Here is a 13,458-nt window from a genome sequence, read left to right on the forward strand (position 1 = left end):
TGCGCTTTGAAATGAAGCCCTCGCACCTATATTTATAGACAACGATCGGAAGTTCTGTTCCCTGATCGGAAGCTCCGAACGTGCAGATCGGAAGCTCCGTTCCTCCGATTGGAAGCTCCGATGCCACGTGTCAATCTTAACCACATGCAACCACACACCTGTCACCGACAGCCGATCGGAAGCTCCGATCGCTGATCGGAAGATCCGATCTCCTTGCTTCCGATGTGGTTTCGATTTGGTTCCGATGTCACCAAGATCGGAAGCTCCGATCCTGGATCAGTGGTTCCGATCCCACTCGAGTCTTGGGTCCTCTAAGCCATTTTCGAGTGTCCTGAATCCATTTCTGAACTCCGTTAATCCTTCTGGAATTTCCTTAATCATGTTTTACTTAATCTAAACATGATTACATGATTAATATACTCATAAATCATCAATTCTGGATACGGGTTACTACACAAAGCTTGGTCGATTGCTTAAAGAAGAACAAAGATGTTTTTGCTTGGTCTGTTTCAGAGCTTCAGGGGGTTAGTGCAGACATTATGGTTCATCGACTCAGCATTCTTGTGGGAGCAAGGCCGATAAAGCAGAAGAAGAGGCACTTTGGACCTGAAAAAGATAAAGTTATTAAGAAAGAGGTGGATGAGCTCCTTAGGGCAGGTCACATTAGGGAAGTGCAGTTCCCTACTTGGTTGTCGAATGTGGTCCTTTTCCATAAGAGTTCAGGCAAGTGGAGGATGTGTGTTGATTTCCGAGACTTAAATAAGGCGTGCCCAAAAGATTGTTATTCACTGCCTCGAATTGATCAGTTGGTTGACTCTATGGCAGGTCATCAATATTTGTGTTTCATGTATGCATATCAAGGGCACCACCAAATTCCTTTGGCAGAGGAAGATCAAGATAAAGTAAGTTTCACCACCTCTCATAGAACTTTCTGTTACAGAGTGATGCCTTTTGGTTTAAAGAATGCAGGGGCTACTTACTAGAGACTCATGGACAGAGTGTTCGCTTCTCAGATTGGGAGAAATGTGGAAGTTTATGTGGATGATATCCTGGTAAAGTCTCAAGATGATGAGGGATTGACGACCGACTTGAAGGAGACCTTTGCCATGCTTAGGTCTTACGGAATAAATCTCAATCCCGAGAAATTTGTGTTTGGAGTAAGAGGAAGCAAGTTTTTGGGATACATGGTTACTAAAAGGGGAATTGAGGCTAACCCGAAGAAAGTGCAAGTTCTCCGATCCATGTCTCATCCTTGAAATCTGCAGAAAGTTCAAAGGTTGGCAGGGAGGATAGCGGCTCTATCTCGGTTCATATCCAGATCAGCTCATAGAAGTTTATCTTTCTTCAGGGTTCTTCGGAGAGCTAAGAAGTTTGAGTGGGATGCTGAATGTAGGAAGGCGTTTAAGGATCTAAAAAATTATTTAGCCGAACTTCCCGTGTTGGCTAAGGCAGTTCCGGGTGAACCGTTGTACATCTACCTATCAGCTTTGGAAGGGGCTGTCAGTTCAGTTCTCATCAGACAGGAGGGTACAGTTCAGTACCCCATCTACTTCTTCTCACACGCTCTTAATGGTGTTGAGCTCCGGTATTCAGAGGTCGAAAAGTTGGCCCTTGCTCTTGTTATGACGGCCAGGAAGCTCAGACCTTATTTCCTATCACATCCTATTGTGGTGTTAACTAATAGTCCTATGGAAATGATATTAACTCATGTTGACATTTCGGGACGATTGGTGAAGTGGACTACTGAACTCAGCGAATATGATATTCAATATGAACCAAGAGCAGCGATTAAAGCTCAAGCATTGGCTGATTTCTTAGCTGAAACAAAACACATGGAAGAACAAGGCTTATGGAAGGTGTATGTTGATGGTTCTTCTAACAGTGATGGATGTGGAGTGGGGGTGCTGCTGATATCCCCTCATGGAGATGAGATCAGGTTAGTAGTTAGGCTGGATTTTTTAGCTTCCAATAATGAGGCAGAATATGAGGCCGTGTTAATTGGCCTCCGAGCAGCTAAGCAAGTTGGAGAAGCTAGGGTGCACCTCTACTCTGATTCACAATTAGTAGCTCAGCAGGTGAATGGAACATATGAAGTTAAAAATGAAAAGTTGAAGGAATACATGAGAGCGATAGAGGAAGCTTGGGGTCTCTTTGATGAGGTAATGTTTGAACAAATTCCAAGGGAATGTAATGAAAAAGCCGATTCTCTTGCCAATATGGCTAGCTCACTTCATAACTAAAAAAACAGAGAGGTATTCATGCAAGTGGAATTAACACCTTCTACTGAGCTCACACCATTAGCTCAGGAGGAGAGTGACTGGAGAAAGGAGCTCTTGGAATACATGGAGAAGGGTGAGTTACCAAAGGATCCAAAGAAGGCATACCGGTTGAAGCAGAAGAGTCTCCGCTTTGTGATGATGGAGGGAGTTCTTTATAAGAGGTCATTTTCTAGACCTCTTCTCAAATGTTTGAGCCCTAAGGAAGCTCGTTATGTCCTGAAAGAGATACACGAGGGGTGTTGCGGAAATCACTTGGGTTCGTATTCTTTAGACCGTAAAGTGCTCTTAGCAGGATATTTTTGGCCTACTATTCTAAAAGAGGCTCTATCCTTGGTGGCTTCCTGTGATAGTTGTCAGCGACATAGCAGACTTCAGCACCAGCCAGTGGCATTAATGAAAGGGATAGTGGCAGCATGTCCCTTTGATCAGTGGGAAATTGATATTGTGGGTCCTTTTCCTCCAGCCCCAGCTCAGAAAAAATTCTTATTGGTTGCCATTGATTATTTCTCCAAGTGGGTAGAGGCGGAGGCCTTGGCGCGAATTACTGAAGGGAAAGTTTTGAAATTTCTATGGAAAAATATCGTGTGCCTTTATGATTTTGTCTAGATTAAGCTAAATAATTAATTCTTGAGAATTGACTACAGTCCCAGTGGGATCGATACTTGGACTCTCAGTCCACTTTACTATTACTTGACCTGGTACGCTTGCCAGTAGATTCATATCACACCGATTTAGCCGGTCAAGTTTTTGGCGTCGTTGTCGGGGACTGTTTAGTTAATATTATGATAGATTATTTGCTTGAGACTAGACATTTTTTTTCTTGAATTTTTTTTATTTTTAATTATTAATAATTTTTTTTTCTTACTTGTGAGGTACCTGGAGATGGATCATCGACAGGTGTTCACAAGGTTTGGCCAACAATACTCAGAGTCATTCTTTGCTGCTTGAGAGAGATTCAATGATTTGGCTAACAGGTTTCGATGTCATGATTTTTCGAACTACACTCTAACTCAAATTTTCTATGTTGGTTTGGATGCGCCAACAAGAAGCTGGGTAGATTATGGAGCTTTGGCCACTGGCAGTCACTTGTTTCACAGAGATTACGACAGTGCTATGCAATTGTTAAATGATATGTCAGATTTCGACTAACATTGGCATTGTGATCCTTCATTGCAGGGTTGGAGTCACCAGTATCCTCCAGAATTCAGCTCCACAAACAAAGACCTGAACATCAAGAAGAGTGTATAGGGCGTTTTGAGGATCATGTGGCTCAGTTGGAGAGCTTTGTGCGACAGCAGACAGAGATAAATCAGAAGTTCTTAGAAAGCCACAACAACTCTTTGAGTTTCTTGGATGAGAAGATTGTGCTTCTCATGGAATCAGTTCCTGCTACTCGCCAAGGGAATGAAGTGATTTGTGTTGATCAATTAGTAGAAACTTCATGGAAAAGTGATCTTGCAGCAGAACTTGAGCTAGATCAAGAGAAAATATTTTTTGATGAATCTTCATGTGAAGATGAGCTAAAAGTGACAGTGGAGGAGGAAGAAACATTCAAGGCGGAGGACTTGAACTCATCAATGGTCTTTACATGCACACCATTAGAAGATCTGTTCTTGTCATTGACGCCAACTCCATATCATTACATTCTCTATGAGCTTCAGCCAGAATTCCGAATCCCTTTCCAAACTAATCAGTTCATGAAAGTATTGTTGGACCGACGAGCTTCCCATGTCAATATCACGCCAAGCTTGAGGGCATAGGAAATCAAGACTCATACGTAGAGTCGTATGATTCTTACTATGGGTGGCAGCCGCTCTTTGATGGTTACTTCTAAATAGTCGGGCTGTAGAGTATAAACTTAGCGCTGACTGGGAGGCAACCCAGTATTCTTTCACATGATCTTTTAGTTTAATTTTTTGTTTTTGTTTATTTCTATTTGATTTTTGTTCTTTCCCATGCCAGTTTGCCGTGAATGCCGCTATACCCAGTCTGCTATTGTCACCTCAAAAGATGTTGCTGCTAGAGTGTGAAGAGGAAGAGAATGATGGAGATGCCAACGAATTAACCAGGGGAGTTTCAGTTTTCAGTTTCATTCTGTTTTTGTTGTTCGTTTTGCATTTGTTCTTTGTTTTTGCATACTGTTTGTGTTTCTAGAGCATTGAGGGCAATGCTTTGGATAAGTATGGGGGGGTAGATTAGTTTTGTTTGTGTTGTTGTTTGCATTCATTTGGTCTAGTTTATTGCATATAGTCCGTAATCATGCATATCATTTTGTTTTGTGTTTGTGTTGTGTGAATAAGTAGAATGATGATTGTTGGCCGATGATGATAGAGTTAAAAAAAAATTTTAAAAAATGTTGTTTTTGATTGAACATGAGAAACTGTTGGTTGAATCGTGAATCTTTTTAAGCACGCATGTTAGACTAGTGTAGTGTAGCGATGTAATTGATGAAGTTCATGTTTGTTTGACCATTGCACGGCAATAGGTTCTTGTTGATCGTGATAGTATCTTTAGATTCTTTATGATTGTTAGACATTGTATGTATGATCTTGGGCATACCTATAAAATTTTTGAAAAAACTTTTGTTGAAAATTAAGTTAACTCCATTCGGGTTACGAGCAGAGATTGAAATCCTAATCTCTTGTTCTTGACTAAGTATGCGGATTTTATGGGGTTGAAAATTTGAAATTTTAAAATAACAATTCCATCCGGGCTTGGACAATGATTGAAATCCTAATCATTCTTTCATAGCTAAGTTTGCGGGTTAAATGGGATTGATGCTCCATCCGGGCTATAAACGAGGGGATTGATATCTGAATCCTATCATAGTTATAACTAAGTTTGCGGGTAATTATTGGGGCTTATTAAAAATATCGGGTGCAAAATCCAGAGGTACGTAATTAATCTCAAGAAAGTGCATGTTTTTGTTTGGGATTGTTGAGATGACGGAGTGCTGGATTGTGATACTTGCATTGAATTTTCATAGGTCGCTACGCATTCTTAGGACAGATTCTTTTGAAGTTGCACAAAACTGGAATGACATGACACACACATACGTTTATGTTAAACTGACAGTGTATTGTGGACAATCAAAAGTGTTAATGGTTTTAGTTGTTGAAGTTGAAACTTATCGGAGGCTATGTTGTTCATGATTCATTCTTACTTATGTCGTTGTTTGCATATTGTTTTTGCATGTCTTGCTCGAGGGCGAGCAAGAGTTAAGTATGGGGGTGTTGATAAGTGCATTTTGTATGCATTAGTTTGTGATATTTTTATGTCTATTTTGTGTGCATTCATATTATTTTTATGTGTTTTATGTGTTTTAGTGCATGTGTGTGTATTTCATTCTCCCGGTTGATTTTGTAGAAAAATGGATTTTTGAAGAGTGAATTACGGAGCAGCCTTGGTCAAAAAATTATTTTTAATTTTAGAGAAAACAAAATCCGATCTCTACTGTTCAGAATAAATTTCAAAATGTTTTGAAGCTTCTGTCCAAATTTTAGCACGATCCGACGGCTAGAACTCAAGGTATAAATTTTTCAAAATCATCGCTCGCAATAGAAATTGTGTGGCGCGCGAGCGAGATTTGAGCTCGCCTGCGCGCGAGTTGCATTTCCAGAATCCTGCTTTTCATTGCGCGCGCAAGCGAGAATTCCACTCGCCCGCGTGTGGGTTCCGGCATCAGACTGTTCCGAAAATTCCTTGTGTTGGAAGGAAATTAATTGGTATGAGTTATGGACCATATAAATAGAAGATATATCATATTTTTGAGGGTTCAGAAAGTCCAGAACGCAGACAACCCAAGGAGGTGGCTACAAGGCTTGGGAGAGAAGATTTCTCTTTTCTTTTCTTCTTCTTTTTTTTTTTTTTCTTCTAGTTTTAATTATAGAGTAGTTTTTCTTCAACCAAGATGGCGTGATTGGGCCGAACAAATTTATATAGAAAACTTGGATGTTTGTTTGGGATTTTTCAGAGTTGATTTTATTTTATTGATTGTCGAATTTATATTTGTCTTGTGAATAGCCTGATCAACTGTTTTCTTGCATGTTAATCGATTCCAAGTCGACAGAGGAGGTTTTGATTTTGATGAAAGAGTGGGTGCCCGGTGAGCCAACTTGTGGCTAAGGGCTTTTATGACTTTATGTATAAACAATCTTTTGTTTAATATAATTTACACTTTTATAATGGCATTTACTTTATCTTTTATCATATTATTATGTTGTGACATACTATAAGATGTTTAGATGAAGACCTTGAATATACTATAGTGTATGTAAGATGTGGTGGCACATGGGGATGGCTATCATGAAACACATCTTATAGTCACTGTATATTCTAAACAGTTCCTAGTCGATTGAGCCGTCCGTTAATAAGGATAAGGATCGCTCGAGATTGAGACTAGCATTTGCGATGCCGAGTACCACGTTTCATTGGTATGGAACATAGAGATGTTCAAAGCATGCAAATGGATATTCATACGATGAATGATCGAACTACCCTATCCGGACTTTCCAAGTGGTTATCACTTATCGAGTGGATAAAGTCCGCGGTTTTGGTTGTACACCATTAGTCCTTACTACTTGAAATATCATTGAGACTCTATATGCTAGTAATGTACTTTGACTCGTTTACCGACTCTATTGGGGTCATCAGGTGTCGGGATTGGGTACAGTTACGACACATATAGGAGTCGATGCTTTGTTGTCAAGGATTCACCACATGCTTGCTAGTGTGGATATCCTATGCAATCTGAGGAGATATTAGTGTGACGAATCTCTGGACAGAGTACATGATGTGTTTTAAGAAATGGTTTCTTAGTAGCACATGCGATGTCACTATTTGATCTTCAAGATGTATTGCATAGTTATCGAATCTCGAACGACTCTCGATTTACCAATAGTTGTTGATTCGATCGGGATATATGGATGAAGGGACCGTACTGTACGCTAACCAAAATCTATTGGTTCTTGCAGGCACTATCAGTGATACCTAGGGAATCATGGGGCGATGTTGCTAGGCGCTCTTACCATGATTCGATGGGCAAGTCGGAAATTGTTGTTCCGAGTCACAAGGAGTTGTGAGCCCAAGGCTAGCTGTATCCCTGAACCATTGAGGGTCACACAAGTAATGGATTTCTAATTCCCGTTGAGATAGTTAAATTTAAAGAGTTAAATTTAATGAACAAAGAAGTAGGACTTCTTATATCAGAGTAGAAGAGTAAGATTTCCTAAAATGACATAGGGATGGGCATTTTTGGAAATCACTGAATTCGGATTCAGAAAATTTATCTTGACTTTAAAAGATGCAGAAATGGTTTCTGTGCACATTGGTGAAATTGGTTTATCAATCTGAGTCACGATGAATTTTATATTAATTTCTGAACATGCGGGCTTTGCTTGTCAGGCTTGAATGACTAATGGGCCCTAAGCTGTTAGCAGCCCACATTATAAATAAGTTATTGCAGTACAGAAATTACACAACAGAGGTCACAAAAATTTTCGAAAACCCTAGCTGTTCTCTCTAGGTGTGGCCGCCCCCTCTCCTCTCTTTGATCGAAAATTCCAGCCTGTGAATTTCGAATTTGCAGTTTGGTTTAACGGATCAAATTCGTTAATTCTCTTCGTAGAAACTTCTGATAGATTTTCTAGTGCAATCTATCAGAGGGATTAAACTTCTGTTCGTGGACCTGATTGAAGAATTGTTCGTCCATCAGTTCCTGGGATATACAACAAGAGCAGAGTTATCTGTTGGTGTCCATAATCTCGTTTCGAGATTCAAGGTAAAAATTTAATTGTTATTTAATTTTTACACGCACAATTTAATCGTAAAGTTTTGATACCCATGATATGGAATCGTTCCATATAAAATTTTAAAACTTCCGCTGCACCGGGTATCAATTCTGATTGATCTGAACACCGTTTTCCAACAGTTGATCGCTTTGATAATCAACATATTTTAAAATCGACTAGAAATAGAATTCGGTTTCAGTGTGCGGTTTGGGTGTAAACTGAATTTTCACAAATATTTAATGCATTCAAATTTGATTAGAATTACGAAAGATTAATTCGTAAATATTTGAGTAGGTTTGATTGTTCTAAAAATAGACCTTTGAACAAGATAGGAGAATTCCCGTGATCTAAGACTAAATCTGAGTCCTGAATCAACTACATGGTACATGATTTATTTGGTACCTACGTGTGTCTTGGTTGTCGCGTTTTAATTAATTTTTCCTTTCAACTATTTTAATTCTTATTTTTAAGCAGTTTTTTTATTTTATATTCTTATTTTATTTAAATCAAATTGCTCTTTATGATTTTGTCTAGATTAAGCTAAATAATTAATTCTTGAGAATTGACTGCAGTCCCTTTGGGATCGATACTTGGACTCTCAGTCCACTTTACTATTACTTGACCTGGTACGCTTTCCATTAGATTCATATCACACTGATTTAGTCGGTCACTTGTCCACATGGCATTTAATTCATGAATCATTTTTCTCATTTTGCCGACATTTCTCCCACTTGGAGATTTGATTGAGAATCAAACACATCTCCATACATCTTTTCGATCTTGCCTTTCCATGTTGCTTACGTTTCTGCTATGCCACTTTGAGGATCTACACCATTCAAACTTCTCCGTGCTCACTGGCTTGATCAGAATATCAGCTATGTTATCCCTCGTATGGATCTTCTCTATATCCATACTTCTTTCCTCTACTACTTCTCGCACAAAGTGAAATTGAACTCCAATGTTTTTAGTCCTGAAATGAAAGGCTGGATTCCTTAAAATGTGCAAGGCACTCTGACTGTCACAAAACAGAGGAATATTTTCTTGTTTGTTCCGAAGCTCCTCCAATAACTTTTTAATCCATATTTCCTCCTTGCACGCTTGTAGTGACCCTCCAATGAATCACCTACTAATTGGTAACTATAGCATGCATTAAAATTAATTAAAACATAAGTACTTAACAGAGTAAAACGTGCGAAAACATAACTCATAATATTACAAAACCACTGAGTACAAAAGTTCAAGGCTTAATACTATAGTGATGCAACCATATCGAAATAACTTAAAGTAAACATTATACAACTATATCGAATCCTGCTGTATAAAATATCCCCTGTAGGCTCCTGCTCCCTAGTCCTGCCTCAAACTACCGGCTCCATCCATCCTACGACATGTCCCATGGAATGGGGTGTCCAAGATAACAACTAGGACGTGAGCGCTAACGCCCAGTACATATACATGAGTAAACATATATATATAATGCATGCAACCGTGATAACTGGTAAAGGGTCATCTGACAAGTCATGCTCAGTACAGGCACCATATGAGTGATGTAACCTCACGGATCAACCTCTGGGTACAACCACACTCGTCTAGAACACCAGAGTAGTCAGACAAACATGTCCCTGCCATCGCGGTACTCTCAATGACATACTATCAAGTATAGAGCTGAGCGGCTCTATAATCAGGGTATAACAAGGTACAAGCTCAACTGTATGTGCACATGACATATGAATATAGAAAGCGGTAAAACATATATCATGCCACATAATAATGCCAAGTAAATGCAACATATAAACATGTATTCTCGTTGACAATCTCTGTCAATGTGTACGTACCTCTAGGCTAGTTCAAGTATAGTAGGATCCTAGGTTCCAAGCCTATATTCAAAAGTTCACCATATCACTACACAAATTTTATAAGCCTTAACTAAGCTAATGAATACTCCCAAAACTTAAATAGATTATCGGACCATACCTTCGTCCAAAGTAAGCCCTTTGGAGTCGCTAGTCTCGAATGACTATAACCATGCCTTGGTTATTCCAGAACTTCTATAATAACTGATTGGGCCCTCAAGTGTATATCTCATACTATATAACTGAAGAAAGAAACTCGGGAATTTGTAATTCAAAATGAATTCTGAAGACCCCTATTTATAAGAAAAATTCCCGGTCAAGTTCGGATCGTCCGATCCAGCTCCATGCTTCCATGCATAACATGTCGAGTCCGGACCGTTCGATCGTCACTTCGGATCGTCCAAAGTGTTCAAATTCCGACACTTGTCAAAATCCATGGCTGAGTAATCCTGCCTGCTTGACCTAGGGGAGTTCGGACCGTCCGATCGTGGGTTCGGATCGTCCGAACGTGCCTTCACTCCGAAGTAAACAAGCCCTCTTAGGAGCCCCCGGACTGCTGAGTTCGGATCATCCGAAGTCCTCTTCGGACCGTCCAAACTGGCCCAAACATTAGAAGCCCAATTCAAAATTCTGAAGTCCGATTAAGCCCTGAAATTGGTTAATTATCAACCCTTAATCATGTTTAACATATTATTATTTTAAAATTGAATCTGGGTTACTACATTCTCCCCACCTTTAGATATTTCGTCCGCAAAATAAAATCTAAAGACAAATCAAGATAAAAATATGAAACATAAAACCGTGTTTTATTACAACAACTGTAATTACATCTTTACATGGTAATCAAAAGTGCAAAGCAAACAACTCAGGATATTCTGCTCGCATACGACTCTCTGTTTCCCAAGTTGCTTTATCGATGCCTTGGCGCTGCCACTGTACCATCACAAGTGGTATAGTCTTATTCCGAAGAACTTTATTTTTTCTGTCTAGGATCCGGAGTGGTCGTTCTACATACGAAAGATCTGGCTCTAGTTGAACATCAGTAGACTGGATAATATGAGATTCATCAGCTATGTATTGTCAAAGTAACGACACATAAAAAACATCATGTATACTGGAAATATATGGCGGTAATGCCAAACGATATGCAATATCTCCAATCTTCTTCAGTCTCTGGAAAGTCCCAATATAACGAGTGATAACTTGCCTTTCAGACCGAACCTTGTCACCTTCCTGAAAGGTGACACTTCCAAGAACACATATTCACCAGGCTCAAACAGAAGTGGTCTGGGATGAATATTCGCATAACTAGCTTGTATATCTTGAGCAGCTTTAATCCTCCTCTTGATCAAATCTACTTTATCTACAATCTACTATATCAGCTCGGGACCCTCAACTTGTTGTTCTCCTATCTCATCCCAGAATAACGGAGTACGACATCGTCGACCATACAATGCCTCGAAAGGTGTCATATCAATACTAAGATGATAACTGTTATTGTAAGCAAATTCGATCAAAGGTAACTGATCCTGCCAAGATGAACCGAAATCCATCGTAGAAGCATGCAATATATCTTCAAGAGTATGTATCGTCCATTCCGACTGACCAACAGTCTTCGGATGATATGCATTGCTCAGACTCAGAGTGGTATCCAATGCCTGTTGAAAACTACCCCAGAAACGTGAGGTAAACCGCGGATCCCTGTCACTGACTATGATCACCGAAATCCCATTTAATTGCACTATCTCCTGGATGCATAAGCGTGTCATGCGATCATAAAAGTACTCCCTGTCGTATATGCTGATTTCATCAAACGATCAACAACGACCCAGATATCATCAGACTGACGTTAAGTCAAAGGCAAGTGGGTGACAAAATCCATAGTCACATGCTCTCACTTCCATTCGGGAATCTCAAGATTCTGCAATAATCCACCTGGTCGTCGGTCTTCAGCCTTGCTGGTGACAAAATCCATAGTCACATGCTCTCACTTCCATTCGGGAATCTCAAGATTCTGCAATAATCCACCTGGTCGTCGGTCTTCAGCCTTGACCTGTTGACAAACAAGACATCTAGACACAAATTGATACACACTACGCTTCTTTCCTTTTCACCAAAATGTGGTTCACAAGTCCTTATACATTTTCATGCTTCCAGGATGAACTGATAATCGACTCCTGTGAGCTTGAGATAGAATATCATTTCTGAGCTTCGTATCATCAGGTACAACCACTCGATTCAATAAGCATAATAAACCATCTGTCTGATAATGGAATCCAGATATATTAACTCCATTGGCTAGACGTGCCAAATGCTGAGTTTTAACATCAGATATCTGAGCTTCTCTGATACGAAAGTACAATGCTGGCTCAGATAAAATAGTATATAAACGAATAACATTTCTCCTTTTCTTGTGCTTGAGTGTGAAACTCAGTGAACAACATTTCTGGATCATATGGGATAAATCACTAGTCTGAAGTTTAGAAAGTCTTACCTGCCGACTCAAGGCATCAGTAAGGTTAGCAAAACCTGGATGATATTAATCTCGTAATCATAGTCTTTCAATAAGTCCATCCAGCGTCTCTGTCGCATATTTAACTCCGCCTGAGTGAATAAATATTTCAGACTCTTGTGATATGTGAATATTTCAAACTTCTCGCCATAAAGATAATTCCTCCAAATCTTGAGAGCAAATACAATGGCGTCTAACTCGAGATCATGCACTGGATAATTCACCTCATGCATCTTCAACTGCCTAGCAGCATAGGCGATAACATGTCCATGCTGTGTCAAAATACATCCTAGCCCCTGACTAGAGGCATCAGTATAGACAATATAACCTCCTGATCCAGAAGGTAGAGCTAGCACAGGTGCAGTAGTAAGACGTCTACGCAGATCATGAAATGACTCCTCACAATCCGAGGACCATATGAAGGCAACATATTCCGTGTAAGCTGAGTCAAAGGCCTGACCAACTATGCAAAATTATCGATGAACTGACGGTAATAACCAGCGAGACCCAAGAAACTTCGAATCTCAGCAACCATCGTCGGACGAGACCAGTTCAGCACTACCTCAATCTTACTTGGATCCACAGATATTCCTTCACTAGAAATCACATGACCGAGAAACACTACCCGATCAAGCCAAAACTCTCACTTGCTTAATTTCGCATATAACTGCTTATCTTGTAACGTCTGCAGTACAATTCTCAGATATTGTGCATGCTCATCCCTGTCATGAGATTAGACAAGAAGACCATCAATGAAGACGATGACGAATCTATCCAGATATTCTCCAAATACTTGGTTCATCAGATTCATAAAGATTGCCGGTGCATTCGTCAAACCGAATGGCATCACCAGAAATTCATAATGCCCGTATCTGGTCCTAAAAGCACTCGTAGAAATATCTTAGTATCATACCCTCATCTGATGGTATCCAGATCTTAGATCAATCTTTGAATAGATAGAAGTACCCTGTAATGATCAAATAGATAATCAATTCGCCGCAAAGGATACTTATTCTTGATGGTGA

At 39.7% G+C, this 13,458-nt stretch overlaps 1 protein-coding gene across 1 annotated transcript; it reads left to right on the top strand.

The window, feature by feature from the left end:
* Positions 1 to 539: 539 nt before the first annotated feature.
* On the top strand, positions 540 to 2,240 carry LOC140879288 (uncharacterized). The gene is made up of 4 exons (XM_073282966.1): positions 540 to 723; positions 826 to 902; positions 1,014 to 1,157; positions 1,266 to 2,240. The coding sequence occupies exons 1-4, from the start codon at positions 540 to 542 to the stop codon at positions 2,238 to 2,240; spliced, it is 1,380 nt and encodes a 459-aa protein (XP_073139067.1).
* Positions 2,241 to 13,458: the final 11,218 nt, after the last annotated feature.

Source organism: Henckelia pumila, chromosome 2 (assembly GCF_033568475.1).
Source record: "Henckelia pumila isolate YLH828 chromosome 2, ASM3356847v2, whole genome shotgun sequence".
Classification (NCBI taxonomy): Eukaryota; Viridiplantae; Streptophyta; class Magnoliopsida; order Lamiales; family Gesneriaceae; genus Henckelia; species Henckelia pumila.